The sequence below is a fragment of the Giraffa tippelskirchi genome, chromosome 8 (assembly GCF_054371585.1).
Source record: "Giraffa tippelskirchi isolate mGirTip1 chromosome 8, T2T-mGirTip1v1.2.pri, whole genome shotgun sequence".
Taxonomy (NCBI): Eukaryota; Metazoa; Chordata; class Mammalia; order Artiodactyla; family Giraffidae; genus Giraffa; species Giraffa tippelskirchi.
This window is the reverse complement of record NC_137282.1, coordinates 97,787,974-97,812,546: the sequence shown is the minus strand read 5'-3', so window position 1 is coordinate 97,812,546 and position 24,573 is coordinate 97,787,974. Positions and strand designations below refer to the sequence as shown.

At 41.2% G+C, this 24,573-nt stretch overlaps 2 protein-coding genes and 1 non-coding gene across 10 annotated transcripts in view; 2 read left to right on the top strand and 1 right to left on the bottom strand.

The window, feature by feature from the left end:
• Positions 1 to 16,769, bottom strand: part of RAB3C (RAB3C, member RAS oncogene family) — a 376,080-nt gene extending 359,311 nt beyond the window's left edge. For 2 of the 7 annotated variants that reach the window (XM_081524309.1, XM_081524312.1), the window contains exon 1: positions 15,325 to 15,667. The gene's annotated coding sequence lies outside the window, so the exon portion shown is untranslated. Of the gene's footprint in view, positions 1 to 15,324; positions 15,668 to 16,323 lie in introns of those variants that run through there. The other 5 variants (XM_081524305.1, XM_081524308.1, XM_081524307.1 and 2 more) reach the window with 3 other exon arrangements.
• On the top strand, positions 1,275 to 1,346 carry TRNAW-CCA (transfer RNA tryptophan (anticodon CCA)). The gene has a single exon. It is a non-coding gene; the product is annotated as a tRNA-Trp (tRNA).
• Positions 15,768 to 21,786, top strand: PLK2 (polo like kinase 2). 2 transcript variants are annotated; one of them, XM_081524301.1, is made up of 15 exons: positions 15,768 to 16,061; positions 16,104 to 16,169; positions 16,777 to 16,884; positions 17,028 to 17,144; positions 17,345 to 17,474; positions 17,712 to 17,799; positions 18,259 to 18,354; positions 18,463 to 18,661; positions 18,754 to 18,901; positions 19,245 to 19,342; positions 19,653 to 19,782; positions 20,011 to 20,251; positions 20,364 to 20,493; positions 20,750 to 20,860; positions 20,995 to 21,786. In XM_081524301.1, exons 1-15 carry the CDS (start codon positions 15,900 to 15,902, stop codon positions 21,184 to 21,186), a joined length of 2,016 nt encoding a protein of 671 aa, XP_081380427.1. In that variant the 5' UTR covers positions 15,768 to 15,899; the 3' UTR covers positions 21,187 to 21,786. The 2 variants fall into 2 exon arrangements, with proteins under 2 accessions (XP_081380427.1, XP_081380426.1); XM_081524300.1 differs by having other exon boundaries at positions 15,768 to 16,169.
• The last annotated feature ends 2,787 nt before the right edge of the window (positions 21,787 to 24,573 follow it).

Sequence of the window (24,573 nt, the reverse complement as noted above, 5' to 3'; positions counted from 1 at the left end):
GTTAGATCCCTTAAACTATAACTTGCTTAATAAACAATATCCTGTAACCTGTCTTCACTGACTAAGCTCCCTTTGATTGTTCCTGCAAATTGTATACTCTCCAAACTTCAGGTAGCCTAGACAATATATCCCAAGACTCCTTTATCTGCCCTCCATAAACAATACTTCCGATACATGGGTCACTATGGTAATGCTTGCTGTTTGTTAGGAACTTGGAGTAATCTTTTGTCTAGTTCAAGTTTGAGCTGGTTAAGCTGGTTGGGACCACTGACCTTCCAAGTGGGCCGGCATGAGTGTCCCACAGATAACCTTTCAATATCAGAAGGCCAAAACTCCACCCTCAGATCATGCTAACGCCACCATTTTCTGTTCATGCATCCCATGCAGTAGCATGTAACTCAGACACGTCTGCACAGAACACTGATTACCTCACCTTTCCCCTACATCCAATCTCCTTTCCCCACACCTAAGACCGCTTTGCCTCTCTATCCTATAAATATCCCAAGCCCCTTACCTTTGGGGAGGCAAATCTGAGATTCGTTCTCCTGTCTTTTCATTTAGCTGCCTCATGAATAAACCCATGATTTGCGGCAAATCTCAGTGTGTCAGCATCTGGCTTGCCATGTGTCGAGCAAATGAACCTGGTTCAATAACATTTACAGCTGGAGGAAATGCACAAGAGTCAAGTTCTGGATGGATGAATGGATGGACGGAAGGATGGATGCACAGATGAGAGGCATGCTCTCCTGTTGTAACATGGAAGAAGGGCAATTGTAAGAGAGAGATTGGGAAAGGAGAACAAGCAGACGGGGTATTTGCAGACAATGAGTTTTAGGAAAGAGCTCATATAATAGCTCCGTTGACTAAAAAATATAGTCACGATCTTAAAGTAGTTACTTTATTTGGTGGGAATGTTTAGGACTCCAAGCCCAGGAGACAGCATTTCAGTACCTCTGAGAAAACTGCTCTAAGGAGGTGGGAGGGGGGAGTCAGGCTATAAACAAATTTGCAACAAAGGGAGCAGGCAGTCTGAACATCAAAGATCAGATATCAAGTTAAGGAAGTTGGCATTCGATGTACGGGAAATGTAAGCCTTTGGGCTCACTGAATTCATTCCTTTCATATGCATCTCAGCTACCTGGGGCCAAATCCTGTCTCCTTGTTCACCTGAAGGAGTGGCAGATGGCTGCTTCTTGCATTCCCTCCACCCAAGCACCTCTGCAATCTCTGTGGGGGTGGATTGCAGTTTGGGGAGCTCTCGTTCACATTTGGGATCCCTGGTGGCTCAGAGGTTAAAGCGTCTGCCTCCAATGCAGGAGACCTGGGTTCGATCCCTGGGTGGGGAAGATCCTCTGGAGAAGGAAATGGCAAACCACTCCAGTATTCTTGCCTGGAGAATCCCATGGACGGAGGAGCCTGGTAGGCTACGGTCCACGGGGTCGCAAAGAGTCGGACACGACTGAGCGACTTCCCTTTTCATTCACATTTGGAGGCCAGAAATCACTGATGGCTGTGACATTTCTTGCTTATTGATATGGTAGGAGATATTTTCATTTCACAGTCCCTCTCCATGGTTATAAGTCTGACCATATTTTGGAGACATTTCATGACCCTTTTTTTTTTTTGTCCCATGGCACTGGAAGGCACATCCCAGATCAGGGGAAGGTCATTGATAAATCACTCCACGTGTTAATTTCTGGATTAGGCCCATTGATAAATAATAAAAAATTCTCTGGATCCTCTATCTTCTAACCTAATAGGATCCGGAGAAATACTCCCCTTCTTGCCTCTTCCCATACTTAGAATCACACTATTACAATTATTCTATGTAATAAATGTGACCTATTTCTTCAAGATCTTTAGCTATCAGTATTTTGGCCGGAGGTCTGGTTATACATCATGTAATACAAAAGACAACAATCTTATAAAATAAACAGATTTTAAGCAATACTGCTAATAACATGATTAAAATTACAAACAGAGATTTAGGCCATGAGCTTTCAGAACCAAACCATCTTTCTAAAACATCACAAAGACTAGGAAGCGAGTCATCTAAGGAAGGAATCTGATTTTTCATGTGAGTCATTAAATATTTTACATTAGAGGATTCATCTGGTATGTAAACACAACATTCAGTTTGAATTATAGCACAGATGCCCGTTCAGATGCTGTAAGACTATCAAGGGCCATACAACTTTGTAAGACAGCTTTTCTCATAGAGACCTCAGAATTTAGTAGGCCAATAGCCTGGCTGCTATCACTTAATGCCCTTTGAGTGAATTTTATTAAGGCTTCAATGTGAGAAATAACATTTTCCAATCCTACCAAAGGTGCAAAACCAGCTGCTAAGTGACAGTACCAGTGAAATACAGATCTCTTGGTCCATCAGGCTCATATGAATGGTAAATTTGCTGGAAGCACATCTAAGTTTGTGCGTAACTGGCCTTGAGCTCAAAGGAATCCTGAAGTACACCTTCCTAGCCATCCTGGTGGAAGCCAGGGCCATAGACTGGACCCACAAAGCCACTGATTCCTGTTAGGTGGCAGCCAGTATATTTCTGGACATCTGACCAAATCTGTTTCATATCAATCACTGTCTTTAAGAGAAATGGTATATTGGTAGTTTTCACAAGGTACCCAGCCTAATTTTCCAGTGCTATTAGTCTAGTTATCTTTGGTATGATTTAATTAATCCCAGCATGGTTGGGGTGGGGGGGAGGCTTTTAGGCTTAGACAACCATAGCCTGGTGTTAGCTAGATAAATGCATCCCATAACTGAGGAAGCATCCTTCCTAATAGTCTAGAGGTTACAATTTTTTTAACTGTAATTTTGCTTGTTGCTCTGATTGAATTTGAGTAACCTTAAGGGAAAATTCATATTTATGGCCAGGGTCACAATAAGTGTGTTTGATTGTCCGAGTGAGTGGGTCCCACCTAGTGATATCAGTAGTAGCCCAGACAGAACTGTAATTCCTTTCTTCTAAAATAAACTTTCTAAGAGACATCCAATCAGAGCCTTGGAGAAGAGAAACCCATGAGGGTAAATGAGAAGTATTAGATGCAGGTAATTGACTACAAACCCAACAATTTGAATGATTTCTGAAATTTGCATAAGATTGTGCTCATGATAGAAAAACATTTGATTCCCGTGTAAGAGTCCAAGAAACTAAGAAAATGTTATGAACAGTCACAAGGATCAGGTCCAGCATCTTGGGACAGTTGTTTACTTCCAAAGTCATATTCTCTTCCTGATGTTGCTGTTTCCTTATTATCAGAGCATTGCTTTAAGGTGAGTTTGAGGTCAGCAGTTCTCGCTATAGACCAGGCTGGTACAGGAGCTCTTGGCTCAGATGGTAAAGAATCTGCCTGCAACGCAGGAGACCTGGGTTTGTTCCCTAGGTTGGGAAGATCTCCTAGAGAAAGGAATGCCAACCCACTCCAGTGTTCTTGCCTGGAGACTTCCATGACAGAGGAGCCTGGTGGGCTACAATCCATAGGGTCACAAAGAGTCAGACACAACTGAGCAACTAACAGTTTCACTTTCAGGAATCCAAGAGTCAATTCCCTTCAGTTTTGCTGTATACGAACTAGTCAAAAGAATCTGATAAGGGCCTTTCCATTTAGGATGGAGGGAGTCCTTTAAATGCTGTCTTTTCCAATATACATAATCTCCTGGTTGTAAGTCATGAGACTTTGAGGATAGATAACTGTGATAAGCTTCAGAAAAAATTTAGAATAATTCATCAATAATTTGATTAAACCCTTACAGTAATATATGTCCCTTAAGTAATATGAGATCATAGTCTTTCATCCAATCTCACTGGTCTCCCTGTAATAATCTCAAAGACAGACAAATGATGTTTGCCAAAGGAGTGGATCTGAGGTTGAGGAGAACCAATGGAAAGGCCTTAGGCCAAGGTAAGGAATAAGCATCTGTAACTTTAACCAACTGAGCTTCAATTGTTCCATTTGTTCTTTCCACTAACCCAGAAGACTGGGGGATGATAGGCACAATGGAAATGTTGCATAATCGGCCAAATTTCACAAACTTCCTTGACAATTTGTCTAGTAAAATGGGTCCCTCTGTCACTATGCAGTTCAAGAGTTACGTCAATACTGCCATAGTACTGAAGGTCAATTATTCTTCAGAAATAAACAAAAAACTCATAGAAAAAAAGAGTTCAAATTTGTGGTTATCAGAGGTAGGGGATGGGGGAAGGGAAACTGGATAAAGACAATCAACAGTACAAACTTCCAGTCATAAGATGAATAAGTACTAGGGATGAGATGTACCACTGTTATATGTTATATACAAAGTTGTTAAGAAGAGTAAGTTAGGGACTTTGAGAAGGTCATGTACACATTGCTATATTTAAAATGGTTAACCAACAAGGACCTACCTATCATATAGCACATGGAACTCTGCTCAATGTTATGTGTCAGCCTGGATGGGAGCGGGGGTTGGGGAGGATGGATACATGTATATGCATGGCTGAGTCACTTAGCTTGAAACTACCACAAGATTGTTAATTGGCTATACCCCAATACAAAATAAAAGTTCACAGTTTGAAAAACAAGCAAACAAACAAACAAGTAAATCCTGAGTTCTTAACATAAGGAAAAATCTTTTTTTCTATTTCTTTAACTTTGTATCTATAAGAGGTGATGAAAGTTCATTAAACTTACTGCAATAATCATTTCATGTTATATGTACATCAAACTACTATGGTGTATATATTAATTTTTAAGTGTGTGCTGTGTGCTAAGTCACTTCAGTTGTGTCCAACTCTGTGCGACACTATGGATTGTAGCCCAGCAGGCTCCTCTCTCCGTGGGATTCTCCAGGCAAGATTACCGGAGTGGGTTGTCATGTCCTCCAGGGGAACTTCCCAACCCAGTGATCAAACCTGGCTTTGATTGCACACAGATTCTTTATCATCTGAGTCACTCTGGAAGCTCCAAACTTAAACAGTGCTATACGTTGATTATCTCTCAGTAAAACTGGAAGAAGAAAAAAAGAAAAGGCTCCTAAATGAACAAGAAATTCGAACATACGTGTGTAGAGGATAAGCAACCTGTAAGGACTCACAAAGAGAGAAAGATGTTCTTGAAAAAAAAATGTTTAGATGTCAATGAGATAAAAGGTTTTTATTTATAAGAGTGAGGAAAAGTATTAATAAAACATCCTTACTTTGTTTTTGTATTATATGCTCATAATAATTTTTAAAAATTTAGATAATTTGACTTTAGAAAATAGCTGTGTCCTTTAAGATAGATTCAAAAGTGAGCTTACTTTTTATGCTGATGCTACATAAGGCAATGGAATGGTATGACTAAGAACAGTAGTGTTTTAAGCAACCTACAGCATTGATTGGCATTATCTTTTTGTACCAGTAGAGGGAGATCTAAATACACTGTAGAAATTAGTAATTTCAGTTTGTGCAACAGTGAATGAAGGGAAAGGAGAGTTGCTCTTAAACACTGTTATTATCAAGTCCAGGAAACAGATGGTTAGGTAGACAGGTAGACAGAAGAATGAATAAAAATTTGGTCAACTATTTCGATAAATGTATAACATAAACCTTCATCAAAGATTATTGGCAAGATTTGCCACAATTTTATTCACTTACAAAATGCCAGTCTGTCAAACTTAACATAAAAGATATTTATTTATATTTAAATTTAAATCCTAAAATTAACCTTTTAATATTAAGTTCTTTTTCAAAGAGTTAGAATTTAAATATCCAACCAAGTAGATCTATTATGATGAATATAAAATGAGGTTTGGCTCTTTTCACCTTCCTCAGGTGCTCAGACTATTTCAGTGGAGATGTAACATGGCTAGCCGAGCCCCTGTAGCCTCCTAGCAATGCACACATATATAAAAATGTTCTTCTCGTTGTTTCACTTCCCTCAAATCATTATACTGGTCAGAACTGTGTACTTTTTCTTTTTTTAAAACCTGGATTTAAGGTACTCACGACTGGACTAACCATAGTCCTTGGCTCATGACATATCATTGGTCTCTCCAGGCACATGTCTTGTTTGAGTGTTCCCATAATCCAATCCAGGAACTGATCAATAAAGATCTGCATGTTCTTTCCTTTTATTATATCCCTTGCCTCATTCATACAAGGTAAAATAACTGTTGTTCTAAATGTACTGTTTATCATTTCCATGTTTTTTAAAATAGTGTTTTAAATCAATACAAATGTATATATAAACAAAATAAAGAGATTTAGCTCTTGCATTTTATAAAAGAATAATCTTTAATTTGCCTTTTTAAAAAGTAAACATTAAGATTTACTCATACTGATGTAGATATGTGTTAATTCATTGATTTTCATATAATATCCCATTATGTATACATGCCACCATTTCTTTATCCCTTCTCCTATGTTATGGGCATTTGGTTTATGTGGGTTTTTTTCTTTTCTCAATCCTTTTCAATGGAGGGACTGGTGCTGAAGCTGAAGCTCCAATACTCTGGTCACCTGATGTGAAGAGCCAACTCATTGCAAAAGACCCTGATGCTGGGAAAGACTGAAGGCAAGAGGAGAAGGAGGCAACAGAGGATGAGATGGTTGGGTGGCATCACTGACTCAATGGACATGAGTTTGAGCAAACTCTGGGACATAGTGAAGGACAGGGAAGTCTGGCATGTTACAATTCATGGGGTTGCAAAGAGTTGGACATGACTGAGTGACTGAACAACAACAACGACTATTTATTTACCCCTTCTTCTATCTTATGGGCATTTGGTTTATGTGAGTGTTTTCTTTTTTCAATCAGTGAAAGTACTGCCATGACATTGCTTGTATATGTGTCTCCTGGTACATATATGCAAGCATTTCTCTTGCTGGGTTGTAGGGTGTAAGAATGATCAACTCACACTCTTAGCAAAACGGTACATGCAAATTGCTGATCTACTTTTTTTCCAATGCTTGATATGTTTAGGCTTCCTAACCTTTTCCTATTGAATGAGCTTAAATGGTCTTGATTTATATATCCTTAATTATTACTGACTTTGAGAAACTCACCTTGTTTATTGGCTATAAGTAGCTCCTTTTCTATTAAGTGCTTTTTTATATCTTTTACTTATTTTTATGAATATTGGGTCATTTTTCTTGCCAATATGTAGGAGTCCTTTATATTTCTTTTAGTTACATGTATACAAATCTTTCTACCAACTTATACCTTGTCTTTTTACTTCAAGGTGTCTTTTGATGAATCAAATTTCTTAATTTTAATTTAGCCGAATTTATCAATTTCTTGTTATATGGTTAATGGGATTTGCACGTTGAAAAATCTTTGCCTTTATTGAACAGACTGTTCTTTTCCCATAATATATTTTTGGACATGTATAAAGGATAGTCTCTTCAATAAATGGTTTTGGGAAATCTGGATAGTCACATCAAAAGAATGAAACTGGACCATTATCTTTATACCACACACAAAAATCAACTCAAAATAGATTAACTATTTGAAACCACAAAACTCCTAGAAGAAAACACAGGGATAAACTCCTTCACATTAGTCTTAGCTACAATATTTTGGATTTGACAGCAAAAGGCAATAAAAGCGAGAAATAGACAAGTGGAACTACATCAAAGAAAGTTTTTGCACAATAAAGGAAATCATCCACAAAATGAAAGGAAAACCTACCTAATGAGAGAAAATATTTTCAAATCAGGTATATAATAATGAGTTAATTACTTACCCTTTTATCTCAACTGTAAAGAGGTAAGTAATCTGATTAAAAATGGGTAGAAGATATATGATCCAGCAATCCCATTCCTGGGCATATATCTGGAGAAATCTAATTTGAACAGATATATGCACCCCAATGTTCACAGCGGTATTATTTACAATAGCCAAGACATGGAAGCAACCTAAAAGTCATAGAGAGATGATACATAAAAAGGATGTGGCACATGTCCATGATGGAATCCTACTCAGCAATAAAAAGAGTGAAATAATAGCAAATGAAGCAACTGACAAAGTATTAATCTCAAAAATATACAAGCAACTCCTGCAGCTCAATTCCAGAAAAATAAACCCAACCAAAAAATGGGCCAAAGAACTAAACAGACATTTCTCCAAAGAAGACATACAAATGGCTAACAAACACATGAAAAGATGCTCAACATCACTCATTATCAGAAAAATGCAAATCAAAACCACATTGAGGTACCATTTCACACCAGTCAGAATGGCTGCTATCCAAAAATCTACAAACAATAAACATTGGAGAGGGTGCAGAGAAAAGGGAACCCTCTTACACCGTTGGTGGGAATGCAAACTACTATGGCCACTATGGAGAACAGTGTAGAGATTCCTTAAAAAGCTGGAAATAGAACTGCCATATGACCCAGCAATCCCACTGCTGGGCATACACACTGAAGAAACCAGAATCAGGAGACACATGTACCCCAATTTCATCGCAGCACTGTTTACAATAGCCAGGCCATGGAAGCAACCTAGATGTCCATCGGCAGACGAATGGATAAGAAAGCTGTGGTACATATACACAATGGAATATTACCCAGCCATTAAAAAGAGCACATTTGAATCAGTTCTAATGAGGTGGATGAAACTGGAGCCTATTATACAGAGTGAAGTAAGCCAGAAAGAAAAACACCAATACAGTATACTAACGCATATATATGGAATTTAGAAAGATGGTAACAATAACCCTATATGTGAGACAGAAAAAGAGACAGATGTATAGAATAGTATTTTGGACTCTGTGGGAGAAGGCAAGGGTGGGATGATCTGAAAGAATAGCATTGAAACATGTATATTATCATATGTGAAACAGATCTCCAGTCCAGGTTCAACCTATGAGACAGGGTGCTCAGGGCTGGTGCACTGGGATGACCCAGAGGGATGGGATGGGGAGGGAGATGGGAGGGGTTTCAGGATGGGGAGCACATGTATATCCATAGCTAATTCATGTCAATGTATGGCAAAACCACTACAATATTGTAGAGTAATTAGCCTCCAATTAAAATAAATAAATTAAAATTAAAAAAAATCTTTCACTTTTAATGGAGAAACAAACAAAAAACTGTGAAATAATGCCATTTGTAGCAACACAGATGGGTCTAGGGATTATCATGAAGTAAAATAAGTCAAAGACAAATATCATATGATACCACATATATGTGGAATCTAAAATATGATACAAATAAACTTATATACAAAACAGAAACATACAGACATAGAAAACAAATTTACAGGGAAGCCTGACATGCTGCAGTCCATGGGGTCACAAAGAATTGGACACAACTTAGAGACTGAACAACAGCAACAAAGGGAAATGAGTAGGGGGAGGAATAAATCAGGAGTTTGGGATTAGGAGATGCAAACTACTATATATAAAATAGATAAACAACAAGGTTCTACCATATAGCATAGGGAACTATATTCAGTATCCTCTAATAAAGCATAGTGGAAAATAAAATGAAAAAGAATATATACACACACATATATATATATCTGACCACTTTGCTGTACACTAAAAACTAACACAACATTGTAAATCAAGTATGTTTCAATTTTAAAAAATGGGCAGACGACTTGAATGGATATTTCCGAAGACGACCTACAAAAGGCCAGTAACATCAACATCATTAAACATCAAGGAAAGGCAAATCCAAACTACTGTGAGATATCATCTCATACCTCTTTAGAACGGTTATTATTAAAGAGATAAGAAAGAGCAAGTGTTGGTGTGGATGTGGAGAAAAGGAAACCCTTATACAATGTTGGTGGGAATATAAATTAGTACAACCACTATGGAAAACAAAATGGAGACTCCTCCAAAAATTAAAAATAGAATTACTATATGACCCAGCAGGCCCATTTCTGGGTATATAATCAAAGGAAATGAAATCATAATCTTGAAGAGATATCAATATTACCAAGTTCACTGAAGCATTTTTAAAGGCCATCAAGGTATAGAAACAAACTATCCATTAATGGATGAATGGATAAAGAAAATATTAGATACACACACACATAATGGAATATGATTTAGCCATACAACAGAAGGAAGTCCTGCCATTTACAATAAGATGGATGGACCTTGAGGTATTTATGTTAAATGAATAAAAGAGAGAAAGACAATGAACATTCTCATTTATATGTGGAATTTAAAAATAAAATTGAACTCATATTCAGAGTTCAAAGAGAATATATCAGTGGTTAAGAGAAGGCAGGGAAGGTAGGCAAAATGGGTAAAGGAGGTCAAAAGGTACAAACTTCCTATTATAAAATAAATAAGTCCTAGGGATGTAAAGCATGGTGACTCTAGTTAACAATCTGTTGTTGCTGTTTAGTTGCTAAGTTGTGTCTGTCTCTTTGCAACTTTGTGGACTCTAGTCCACCAGACTCCTCTGCCCATGGGATTTCCCAGGCAAGAATACTGGAGCGGGTTGCCATTTCCTTCTCCATGGGATCTTCCCTACCCAAGGATTGAACCCATGTCTCCTGAATTGGCTGACAGATTCTTGACCACTGAGCCACCAGGGAAGACCCGAGTTAACAATACGGTATCATATATTCAGACTCTTTGTGACCCTTTGGACTGTAGCCCACCAGGCTCCTCTGGTCTATGAGATTTTCCCAGTAAGAATATAGGAGCGGGTTGCCATTTCCTCTTTCAGGGGATCTTCCTGACCCAGGGATTGAACCAGCACCTCTCGCGTCTCCTGCACTGCAGATGAATTTTTTACTGCTGAGCCATCAAGAAGCCCTGTTGAGAGAGTAGGTCTTAAAATTTACTATCATACAGTTGTAGAGAAGAACCAATTCTGACTCCATGTTGGAAATGTTTCTTTGACTTGCTTTTCGTTGATGTTGTTATTATAATCATACATAATGGCCTGCTTCAGAGGACCCTGCTCCTATGCCTGACTGTTAAACTAAAGAGCCTCTGTTCAGCTCACAGAAAGATAATCTGACCCTGCCCATCTGTGAAAGGCTGCAAGAAAGAAGAGATTAACACATCCCTTCCCTGATGCTTCCTTGGTGACTCAGAGGATAAAGAATCTGCCCACAATGCAGAAGACCTGGGTGTGATCCCGAGGTCAGGAAGATCCCCTGGAGAAGGGAATAGCTATGCACTGCAGTATTCTTGCTTGGAGAATTCCATGGACAGAGAAGCCTGGAAGGGTACAGTCCCTGGGGTCCGTAGCCCATGGGGTCACAAAGAGTTGGACATGACTGAGTGACTAACACTTCTTTCTTTTCCCTGATGCTGGCCATTTCTGAAGATGTTTTCCAAGACTGATGGCCCTTTTAACTTTTTCATTGCCTCTCCCTCTCTGCCTTTTGGCTTTAGTTCCTCACAGCTTCTCTCTCTGGTTGTATAACAGAACCTGGCATCCAGACCCCAACAAGATGGCTATTTCGAGACATTAGTCTGCCATCTTCTCAGTTAGCCAGCTTTCCGAATAAAGTTGTATTCTTTGCCTGAACACCTCATCTCTTGGATTTGTTGGCCTGTACTGCATTGAGCAGAGCTCACTGAATGATTGAGCATGCATGTGGTGATCAGAGCCTCCGTATCTCAGACTCAGTAACAATACAATATTGTAACTATGTGTGGCGATACAAATTATGTTAGCTGTTTCAGCATATTATATCTACCTGTGTGTGCTCAGTCGCTCAGTTATGTCCAACTCTTTTGCAACCCCATGGACCATAGCCCACCTGGTTTCTCTGCCCATGGAATTTCCAGGCAAGAATACTGGAGTTGGTTGTCATTTTCTCTCTCAGGGGAGCTTCCCAACCCAGGGATCAAACTTGTGTCTCCTGCATTGGCAGGTGGATTCTTTACCACTGAGCCAACTGGGAAGCCTCTGTTAATATCTACATATATCTATATATAGATATCAAATCATAATGTTATACACGTAAAACTAATAGTTTGTTGTTGTTTAATTGCTAGCTCACGTCTGACTCTTTTGAGATCCCATGGACTTTAGCCGGCCAGGGTCCTCTGCCTATGGAATTCTCCAGGCAAGAATACTGGAGTGGGTGCCATTTCTTTCTCCAGAGGATCTTCCCAACCCAGGGACTGAACCCATGTCTCCTGCATTGGCAGGTGAATTGTTTACCACTGAGCCACCAGGGTATCACATGTCAACTCTACAACTCTATCTCAATAAAAAAAACTTTCCCCACCCTATGCTCTGAACATTGGCTGCCTATTGTTTCCTACTGATATTTTCTTTTGTTCTTAATCTTTAAGTCTTTATTCCATTTGAAGTAGATTTTTTTTTTTTACCTTGTGTGTGTTATGGGCTAAAAATTGTTTCCCCTCAAAATTCATGTATCAAATCCCTAGCCCCCCAGTACCTCAGAATGTGACTGTATTTAGAAATAGGGCCTTAAAGACGTGATAAAGGTTAAATGATGCTATTTGGGTGGGCCCTAAATTCCCCTGGAGAAGGTATAGGCTACCCACTCCAGTATTCTTGGGCTTCCCTGGTGGCTCAGAAGGTAAAGAATCTGCCTGCAATGCGGGAGACCTGGGTTCCATCCTTGAGTTGGGAAAATTACCTGGAGGAGGGCATGGCAACCCACTCCAATATTCTTGCCTGCAGAGTCACCATGGACAGAGGAGCCTGGCGGGCTACAGTCCATGGGGTTGCAAAGAGTTAGACATGATAGAGCGACTAAACACAGCACAGCACAATCCAGTCTAACTGCTGTCCTTGTAACAGGAAATTTAGACTTACAAGGGGACACCAGGGATGCTCGCTCATAAAGGAATGATCACATGAAGACAAGAAGATAAGGCAGCCAACTGCAAGTCAAAGAGAGAGGCCCCCCAGGAGGAATACCTTGATCCTGGACTTTTAGCTTCCAGAGAGAGAAAGTAAATTTCTGTAAATTGAGAATTCAGACTGTGGTATTCTGTCAAGGTAGCCCTAGAAAACTAATACAGTGTAAGATACAGACTTCATTTTTCTTTTTTTTAATATGGAAAAGTCAATTTTCTACTTTCATTTATTGGCTAGTCTCCTTTCCTCACTAACCTATCATGCTTCCTCTGCCATACACCACAACTCTCTATACACGTGCATCTATGTCTAGGCTCATATACAATTCTATATACATGTGTCTTTATTTTTAGGCTCTTTAAACTATTTCACTGGTTAGTCTATCCCCATGACAGGACCAAACTTTCTTCATTGCTCTAGTTTAATAGAGCAACTTAATAACTTACAGTCTTGATGACTGATAGAGGAAAGACCTTCCTTCTCCTAATTTTTCTGTAAAGTTACTTTGCTCTTTTTGATCACTTACAGTTTCATACAAAATTTGCAATCAGTGTGTCAAGTTTCACTAAAAATATTAGGATACTACTCTACATTAAATCTAGAGAACTATAGGGAAACATCTTTTAATTAAAGATTTATCTCCATTTGAAAGTACATTTATTTCCTTTTCTGCTCTACTAATAACAATTTTAGTTCTGTCCACATGATGGCACTAGAAACCAAAAAAAAAACAAAATCAGATTTTTCATAACTGGACAGAAGACTCAATAACACATATACATGTTAATATTTTATTAAGTGCTCAAATGTTTTGCAGGATAGACCTGGATTTCCTATGGCATGTTCAACAGTACATCAAATGCTTAAATAAATTTGGTAAAGAGATATACAATACGATATGATAATCAAAGAATGGAAATAATAATAAAAATATCATGACTATTCTTCACAGTCCTTTTATCATAGAAAGTCATAAACAAATTAGATTTAAAAGTTCATTATCAGCAGATAAAATAGACGCAAGGTGTAAAATTAGCTCTGGAAATTTAGGTAGTAATTTCTAAACCAGCAAGCCTACTACAGGCTAGTAAACAACTCTGCCTAAATCTGGGGGGCAAAGGTCACCCTTAGGTTTAACTTTAAAGAGGAAGATTACATAAGTCTTCGTGTCTACCTCTAGGTCCACCCCTTATTCCAGCCCTGACAATTTTGGGGTAAAGTTCACTTTTACTTTATAAGAAACATGCCTGGGCTTGCCCTGTTTACAGAATCAAAAAGGAAGAGTCATAGAAGACTTTCTCTTTCTACTCTGTAATGCCAATGACACTCCTTTCTACATTATGTGGGAAGTACTTGAGACAGAGTCTTTGAAACCATGCATACTTAAGTCACTGATAACATGCACTGTTGTTGTTTTAGTTGCTAAGTCCTGTGGGACTCTTTTGCGACCCCATGAACTGTATAACCCAGCAGGCTCCTCTATCCACAGGATTTCCCAGGCAAGAATACTCCTTGATGGTATCTGGACTTGAGCCAACTCTTTTCTAAATACTTTCCAAGGGGTTATTAACCTGATATGCTATATAAAACTGGAAATTAGTATCGAAATATTGTGAAATATATCTTAACTTAGATTTAAAAATTTGCCTACTGCTCATTAACATAACTTGGATGATCTACTAAATATTTATACAGAGAGACTATGTAAGAAGTTACTTAAATTCTTTAAACCCCAGATTCCTCATCTGTAAAACGGGAGTAACTGTATTTCTTACTTAGAACGGATGCAGAATAAGGCATTTGAAAACACTAAATACGGTGTCCTGCACATAGAAATACTATCGTCATTAGAGCAAGAAACAATGATGTTCCTAGGTTAGCAAATCTGAATTGTAAAATCCGCAAACAGAAAACTAAGCCATGTTTTAACTCACAAGGCTATGTTCCTCCCTCATGCTCTAATTCCCTCCATTTGGAAGGCCTAGGACTGCCTCTCTCAGCACCAGAGCAGCCTCGTGGCTTAATGAGCCATCTAAACGACGCAGTCTGCATAACCCCTTCGCAAGAAGAGATAGACGATTTCGATTGTAAAACCATAATTAGCACCAGGAGCACGATTACACCACTTATCTTCAAAGAAAGCCCACACCGCGGCCCACTGCAACCGCTAAACTGCGCTTCTGGCATATTCCACGAGATGGCGCTTTTGCTACCAGTCTTCGGACATCCTGAAGGCGAAGCCTTGCCCAGGCAACTGCCTCCCTCTCCAAGGTTAAGGGCCCGACTTCGGATAAAGACTTGATCTAGGGTGATGGGCGCTAAGTGGGACTTGCCCATGGTCAGCCGACCGGCCTGAGCTGAAGTCTGCCTCGTTCAGAAGCAGCGGGGAGCTCGGAAGACCCTGCTCCGGGAATCCCTGCCTTTCAGGGGCACGGCCTCCCCGGAGGGATCCTCTAGACAGGAGCTGGTAGGGTAAAAGCGCGGGGTCCGCGGCCGCCTGGACTTGCAGGTGGCCCGGGGGAAGCCTCACGTGCCTGTGCAGCGGACTCTGGCCACAGTCACCCCCTGACACCGGAGGCGTCAGGCTGCGGGGAGGTCAGCAAGGGCTGTGCGGGGGAGGGACCCTGCGATGACCGCAGCGCCGCGGGCCACGGGGCGGGGCCGAGGCGTCGGCCCCCGGGTTTCTACTTCAAACCTAGAAGTTCGGAACATTCCGAGAACGGGGTGCTGGTCACGAGGACGGCCGGACGCCCGTGTCCGCCTCCTCGTCGCGGGGAGGACTCCCGGCGGCCAGGCCGCCCGCATTTCGCAGCCGGCTGGCGAGCGGAAACCCGGCGGCCCTCAACGACCTCTCGCCTGGCCCCGCGCGCTCTGGCGGCCGGGGGCGGGGCGTCGTCCGTGACGTCGCGTTCCGTTTCGATTCTCCGCCCCCTTCGCAGCCCGTATATAAGACTTCGCCCGGCGTTCGCACTCGCACAAGTGGACCAGGGCGTCGGGCGCGGGAGGCTGACAGCGCGGCGGGCGGAGCTCGAAGGCAGAGGCCGGCTCGGTCGTGTGTCCGCGCCGCGGAGGCGGTAGCCGGCAGTGTTAGGCGACGAGGCGGCCATGGAGCTCTTACGGACTATCACCTACCAGCCGGCCGCCGGCACCAAGATGTGCGAGCAGGCGCTGGGCAAGGCTTGCGGCGGGGACTCGAAGAAGAAGCGGCCGCAGCCGCCCCCCGAGGAGCCGCAGCCGCCGCAGCCCCCGACGCAGGTGCAGCCGGCGGCCCCGCACCATCACCACCACCACTCGCACTCGGGGGCCGAGATCTCGCGGATTATCGTCGACCCCACGACGGGGAAGCGCTACTGCCGCGGCAAAGTGCTGGGAAAGGTGACGAGCGGCGGGCGCCCGGCTGCCAGGCGGGAGGGAGGTCTGCCCGGGCGTTTCCCCCACTCCCCGGGCCGGGCCGGACCCGGAGTCCCCGCTCCCCGTGCGCTTCTCGAGGTCTTGGCAGTCGGATCCCGGCGCGGCGTGGGCTGCTCACCTGCCCTGCTGGCTTTTGTGCGCTGACAGCGCGGGGGTCGGCTTCTCCATCCTTGACCGCGGCTCTGTCTGCCTCCCCACGAGCCCAGAGGCATTGATCTTGAGGCCAGAAGCGAGGGTTTTCTACACCAGATCTAGCGCTCCAGATGCCCCCACCCCCACCCCAGATGATTTTCTTGACACGTCACTTCAGACCCTATTTCTCAAATCCCTGACCCCCAGCCCCGCTCCCTAAAGCTCCTCTTTGTAAAAGCAGCAGAGGCACCGTTTTAACTTAACTGTTGTTGGGAGTGCTTTCCCTTCGTGAAGGAGCTTTTTAAAAAAGTAGACCGCTTCCCTCTGTCCACCCTTCCTCTCCCATATTTTTGCTTTTCTTTCTCATTTGTTTGTTAAAAAAATCTGCCGTCCATGTTCCTGCCATACTCAATTCCCTCTCGGCTTTGTTTCCTTTCAGGGTGGCTTTGCAAAATGCTACGAGATGACAGATTTGACAAACAACAAAGTCTACGCTGCAAAAATTATTCCTCACAGCAGAGTAGCCAAACCTCATCAAAGGGAAAAGGTGTGTATGACTGTTGAGTAAAATATTTTCTTTGTGTGCAGAGATGGCCCTTCCCTGTTAGGAACATGTCTTCTGCATGTGTAAGCAGCTGGCTTTGCAGAGGTGAAGGAGGCTAATAAGACTGATCTTGCTTTTCCTTTTAGATTGACAAAGAAATAGAGCTTCACAGAATTCTCCATCACAAGCACGTCGTGCAGTTTTACCACTACTTCGAGGACAAAGAAAACATTTACATTCTTTTGGAATATTGCAGTAGAAGGGTAAGTCTTCACTCCCATCTGAGTGCATGTACTTCCTGCACACTGACCTGGCATTCAAACTGCACTTTATCTGGGAATTTGATTGTGGACATAATTATAATATGGCAGCATTACCTTTCATCGCTCATCCTGCATAAGGAAACTACTGATTTTGGCAACTTTGTGTGACAGATTCTCTTTTTTCCTTCTCCTCCTCCCAGTCCATGGCTCACATCTTGAAAGCAAGGAAGGTGTTGACAGAGCCAGAAGTCCGGTATTACCTCAGGCAGATCGTGTCTGGACTAAAGTACCTTCACGAACAAGAAATCTTGCATAGAGATCTCAAACTAGGTGAGCCTTTCACTCCAAACCCTGACTTTTGTGTCAGAGAGGGGTGTGCTCTCTCTCCCTTTTCTTACATAGTAAATGTTCTTAGTTGGGATCTAGCCAATGCAGTGCTGCTTCTGAATGATGGCTCTCCTATTAAGCAGCTGGCTGCCTGCCTCTCGAGTGGATGGATGTGTGTGTACTGGGTTAGAATATTTTGTCAAGAGAATTCATACTTTTTTTTTTTTTTTGGTCATCCAGGGAACTTTTTTATTAATGAAGCCATGGAACTAAAAGTTGGGGACTTTGGTTTGGCAGCCAGGCTGGAACCCTTGGAACACAGGAGAAGGTAAGAGTCAGAAGGATACATCTTAACTAGGGTTTTGTGGAAATCAAACATGCCCTTTTTATCTTCCAATTAATGTTTCAGAGGTTAGTTGATACTAAATTCTGTAAACTGCTACAATGTTAATTGAAGGAAACACTCAGTGCCACTATGGCCTAGGCAGAGTATCTTCTGACCATAAGTTGATTATGAAACAAATCTTATATTTGCCTGAAATGTATAAAAACGTCCTGTTGTACCTGGTCTCAGATGGCTTAAAGCACTTTGTCATGTGGCTGAAAACAATTGTACATGCATTAAAAAAAAAAAATTACCAAGTCACTTGGTGAAATGTCAATTGTTCATATGCCAAAAATCAAAAGCCAAATGTTTCCAAATAAAAATTCAGTATAGCTTACCCAGAGAACTAAGTTTAAACAAGAGGAGAGTTCCTAGTGAAATCTTCGTATTTTGTTTTCCCAGGACGATATGTGGTACCCCAAATTATCTTTCTCCTGAAGTCCTCAACAAACAGGGACACGGCTGTGAATCAGACATATGGGCCTTAGGCTGTGTAATGTAAGTAAACGCACCAAAATAATAAAAAATCAAATTTAGATGTAGATTTTAGCACTGGAAAGAAATTGCTTTATGATGGTTCCTAAAGAGGTGTTTCCTTGTATACAGGTATACAATGTTACTAGGAAGACCTCCATTTGAAACTACAAATCTGAAAGAAACTTACAGATGTATAAGAGAAGCAAGGTATACAATGCCCTCTTCATTGCTGGCTCCTGCTAAGCACTTAATAGCTAGCATGTTGTCCAAAAATCCAGAAGATCGTCCTAGTTTGGATGACATCATTCGACATGATTTCTTTTTGCAGGTTGGTGCATTTTTTTTTTTTTGCATCTTTTTATTACATGCTCTTGATCCTAATTTCCCAGCAGATGACTGAAAGATTCTTATGCTTCACAGGGCTTCACTCCAGATAGACTCTCTTCTAGCTGTTGTCACACAGTTCCAGATTTCCACTTGTCAAGCCCAGCTAAGAATTTCTTTAAGAAGGCAGCTGCTGCTCTTTTTGGTGGCAAAAAAGACAAAGCAAGATATATTGACACACATAGTAAGTTATAAGACTTTTTCTGTATCCAGTATTATATATATAAAATTCATAAGTTAGTTGAAAGAGGCTTTCATATTAACATAGTTTGGCCAGTGTATTAGTAAACTGTTGAACTTGTGGTAGCATAATAAATCTAAACTACAAACTGTAGTTGATAGTTTTGTTTCAGCTGCATTAAAGTGTGCTTCTTGGATAATTGCAGCTGATGGCAAAGATAAAACTGTTGGTTTTGCCTTGAATGCTCTTAAGTTGGTTATTGACGCAAAAGGAGGAAATATGGCTAGCTCTGTTTCTATCTTGTTTGGATAGAATAATGCTCATAATCCTTTTTCTTGATTTACAGATAAAGTATCTAAAGAAGATGAAGAAATTTACAAGCTTAGGCATGATTTGAAAAAGACTTCAATAACTCAGCAACCCAGCAAACACAGGACAGATGAGGTATGCTAGAGAAGAATAAAGTAGTTATAAACACTTTATATCATTTCCATTCTTTGTTAATTATCACTTGGACCATGATATATTTACTTAAAAGTTTTTTTTTCCCCCAACCCTTTAAAAGGAAAGATTTTATCTCTTAGTTTAACAATGCATGCAGTTGAGTTAACAGAAATATCTTTTACTTAGCTTGTGTCCATTGCTTTTTGATAAGCTTTCCTAGTAATTGCTATAATCTCATCTTAAACTAGAATTCTCAACTTTAGATGAATTTTTAAATGCTTGACTATCGTCTGGCTCGTCTCTCTTCTAGGAACTCCAGCCACCTACCACTACAGTCGCCAGATCTGGAACACCTGCAGTGGACAACAAGCAGCAGATTGGAGATGCTATCCGGATGATAGTCAGAGGAACTCTTGGCAGCTGCAGCAGTAGCAGTGAATGTAAGTTGTCAATCACATTTTAAATAGTGACACTCTAAATGCCAGTGTTCAACACTAAGCAGCTGAAATCAGCTTGGTTTTTGGCCTGATTTAACATAGAAGAAGCACCGTAGAGGATTGGAGCAATTTTGAGTCCTCCATCCTTAGAATTAGTGGAGGGAGACCTAGCACCTACCATAGCCTGAGGTTTTGTTGTTAATTATTTTATAACTTTCTCTGACTTTTTAGGCCTTGAGGACAGTACCATGGGAAGTGTCGCAGACACGGTGGCAAGAGTCCTTCGAGGATGTCTAGAAAACATGCCAGAAGCTGACTGCATCCCCAAAGAGCAACTGAGCACTTCCTTTCAGTGGGTCACCAAATGGGTCGACTACTCTAACAAATACGGCTTTGGGTACCAGCTCTCAGACCACACTGTAGGAGTCCTTTTCAACAACGGTGCTCACATGAGCCTGCTTCCGGACAAAAAGTAAGTGTGTTCAGTTAAGGAAGCCCTGTCAGTTCTTCAGTTTTGCCCTAAGGAAATCTGAAAACAGTGACTGACTTTTCCTGTTTCTTTTTCTTTTCTCCCTGTTCTTTAGAACAGTTCACTATTATGCAGAGCTTGGCCAATGCTCTGTTTTCCCAGCCACAGATGCCCCTGAACAATTCATTAGTCAAGTGACGGTGCTGAAATACTTCTCTCATTACATGGAGGAGAACCTCATGGATGTAAGTACCTTGGCCTTCAAGAAGTGATGTTTGAAGTGTGGTCCACAGAGCAGCAGCATCTGTATAGCCTCAACACTTTTAGAAGTGCAGCATCTCATGTTCCATCCTCAGTCTATGAGTCAGGATCTCTGGGTGGGGGGCAGGAACCTCCAGGCCATTCTGGCCCCTGCTTAAGGTTGAGAGGCATTTGCTTAGAAGAACTGAGTGCACACACTGCCAAGTCTTCCTAGGCACTAACTCTCCCAATCTCTCGCAGGGTGGAGATCTGCCTAGTGTTACTGATGTTCGAAGACCTCGGCTCTACCTCCTTCAGTGGCTAAAATCTGATAAGGCCTTAATGATGCTCTTCAATGATGGCACCTTTCAGGTAAGTGAACCCTTTAAGAAAACGCATATTTAGGTCCTAAGAGATGATTTTTACATAGCCAGTTCAATTATTGGGAAAACTCTTCATGTCTTGACTATTTAGAGATGCCTAATATCTATGTCTACTTTTTAAAGGTGAATTTCTACCATGATCATACAAAAATAATCATCTGTAGCCAAAATGAAGAATACCTTCTCACCTACATCAATGAGGACAGGATATCAACAACTTTTAGACTGACAACTCTACTGATGTCTGGCTGTTCGTTAGAATTAAAAAATCGAATGGAATATGCTCTGAACATGCTTTTACAGAGGTGTAACTAAGAGATTTCTTGAATGGACCCTATGGGACTCCTCTCTTCCACTGTGAGATCTACATGGAAGTCAGTAGAATGATCTGCAGCATGTTGAAGAAGACGGACAGGTGGTGGTACGAAAACAATCCCTCTGTGGCCCACTGGACCTGGTGGAACCCAGACCGGGCTGAGGTGCACAGTCCTGAGCTTTGGACAAGCTGAGAATGAACCCGAATGCAGTTTTCCTTGACATACCTGTTTCTAAAGGCTTTTCAGACAATTTTGCAGAAAGGTGCATTGACTCTTAACTTCTCTCTGTGGAGAGTGCTTCGGACAGAGGACTTGGAGCTGTGAATATACTTCCTGAAGGGGAGGGAAAGGGAGGACGCTCCCATGTTGTTTAAAGGCTATAATTGGAGCAGCTTTTGGCTGCTTAACTGTGAACTATGGCCATATATATATTTTTTTTGTTTTGTTAATTTTTGAAGACACTTGTGGCTGGAAAAGTGCATTCCTTGTTAATAAACTTTTTATTTATTACAGCCCAAAGAGCAGTATTTATTATCAATTTTTTTTTTATGTTGCCCATTTTAAACTGTTGGCAATAAAGAGTATGAAAAAGCAGAAACAGTGGTCTCCTGTCTTTGGTATGACACCAGTACCGCATCACCGCATTCTTTGATCATGGATTCTTGGCACCCTTTGGTGTGACATTGAGTGTAGAAGCAGGCTAGAAAGTTAGAACTTTAATTATGCCAGTAATAGTTTCTAGGAAGTCAATCTTTATTTGTGATGTCATATACTCGCTGAGTAGATCTGGCTTGAGAAGAGAAGAGTATAATAAAAATATCATGCTTATCACAACCAAAATAAAGGCCTCCTACTATGCAAAAGCAATTTCTCTCTGGAGTATTTCCCCAAAACTTGTTTAGTTTGGGGTTGAAGGCTAGAGTAATCTTGTATAAACAGACCTCTGTTATTAAGGGTCAATAGGTTAAGGAAGTTTAATCTTTTTTTTTTTTTAATGTATTTATTTATTTGGCTGTGTCTGGTCTTAGTTGCAGCATGCAGTGTCCTTGTTATGTCATGAGGGATCTTTCATTGTGACACAAGGAGTCTCTAGTTGTGGCGTGGGCTCAGTAGTTACGGCACACAGGTTTAGTTGCTCTGTGGCATGTGGAATCTTAGCTCCCTGACCAGGGATCAAATCTGTGTCCCCTGCATCACAAGGTGTATTCTTAACCACTGGACCACCAGGAAGTGCCAGAAGTTTATCTTAAAGTTTATCTTTAATACTTGCACCACCTAAATGTATAGCTCAGTTCAAACCATCCTAAACACTTCCATTGCCACCAGAAGTGAGAAGTACTTTGTAAATAAGTCATTTTATTTTCCTTCTGGTGCATGGAGGTTGAAGAATGGTATGAGTACTGAGCTATGGTTTTAAGCCCATCTTTAAACTATCAAATTGTCCAAGAGGTAAATCTGAGATGGTTTTATTTTTCAATGGGATCTCTTCTCTGACAGGTGTACGAAGCTGCTCATCCTGTTTACTCTGAACTTACAGTGACCTGTATAAAGTGCAAATACTTTTTTTGTTCAGTTGTAATCCTACTATAAGGAAGATATTGTCCTGAGAAAAGCAGCACTCTCTCATGTATTAAGCTCTATTTGCACAGGGCTCCTCTACAGAGTAGTGCAGAGTGATGGTAGTAGTTTTCCGAAATTTTTCTAAAATTATTACAAACTGCACCTTACATACTTCATTAATAAAAGTCATATCTAGAGAACTGTTTATGGATATTTCATAGTTACTAGATTAACTCCTGACTAGAGTTCTCTGACCAGGTGTACAACTTCAGTCTTTGTTAAATGGTAATAGCTGAAGAAAATAATAATATCTGAAGAAAACTGGAAAATTACACTAATGACTGGGTGTGGTAAAGTAGAATCTCTTATCTGTGAGCAGAGATATAAAAATAGGAGTTTCAAACAGTAAAAAGTGTGCTTTCATTTCGAATTTTATAGTTAGATTGCATATTACTTCACCATTTCAAAATTGTGTACTTATCCATTCTTGGGTATACTGAGGATCTGGGCATGTTCAGTCACTCAGTCATGTCTGACTCTTTGCGACCCCATGAAAAGTAACCTGCCAGGCTCCTCTGTCCTTGGACTTTTCCAGGCAAGAATACTGGGGTGGGTTGCCATTTCCTACTCCAGGGGATCTTCCTGACCAGGAATCGCACCCACATCTCTCTCATCTCCTGCACTAGCAGGTGGAGTCTTTACCACTGTGCTACCGAGGATCTACTGTCTGCCAAATCCTCGGCCTGGCACTGGGGATGCCGAGTGAGCCCAAGCCTCTCCCTGCCCTCGAGGAAGTCACAGCAGAGTGGAGGAGACAGTGCATTTACCTGGCAGTCTGATAAGTGCTGTGATATTATGATAAAAGTATGCACTGTGTGTCGTGGGAACCAAGAACAGGAATCATGGGGCATCAGCCGTAGGCGTAGGGTGGACATGGAGAATAGATTTCAGAGAAGGAAATTCTTTTTTATTGGGTTTTGAAAGATGAATGAGGGTTATATGAAGATATGAGATGGGGAAGGGTATTATAAGCAGTGGGGATAACATGTATAGGTGCCCAAGGGTGAAAGAGTTCATAGGAGAAATGGATAAGTATCATAGGTAAAGGCTGGAAGAAACAGACCTGATGTACCCCAGGTGCCATCACAAGGCATTTAGGCTGCACCGAAAGCTATGTGTAGTTACTCTTAACACTTTAAGGAAGCAAGTGACCTAGTGTATGCACGTGTCTAAGTCGCTTCTGTCATGTCCAGCTCTCTGAAACCTTATGGACTGTAGCCTGCCAGACTCCTCTGTCCATGGGATTCTCCAGGCAAGAATACTGGAGTGAGGTGCCATGCTTTCCTCCAGGAGGTCTTCCTGACCCAGGGATCAAACCCATCTCTTATGTCTCTGTGTTGGCAGGTGGGTTATTTACCATTGGCACCACCTGGGAAGCCCAAGTGACCTAGTATTTCAGTTTAATAAAATTCATTCTAGGGGCATAAGCAAGATGGATGGGAAAAAACAGAAATATGACCCAAACAATAAAGATATTACTGTTCTGATCCAGGTGAGAAAGGACTTTATGGAAAGGAGCATATAAAAAGTCAAACAATATCTCCTTCGACGCATCTAGTTCATTTTAGTATCCCCCATACTGTAGCATATGGCAATCCAATATTGAATGAATAAATGACAGTAGATATGGGAGGAACTTAGAAAGTTGATTTCAGTAGGATTTTGAACTTTATTGAATGTGGAGCTTGAGGAAGAATGTGGATCTTTAGGATGACTGGCTGGGGCAGTCAGTGGCAGGTAGGCAGTGTACTCTGGGGTCATTAAC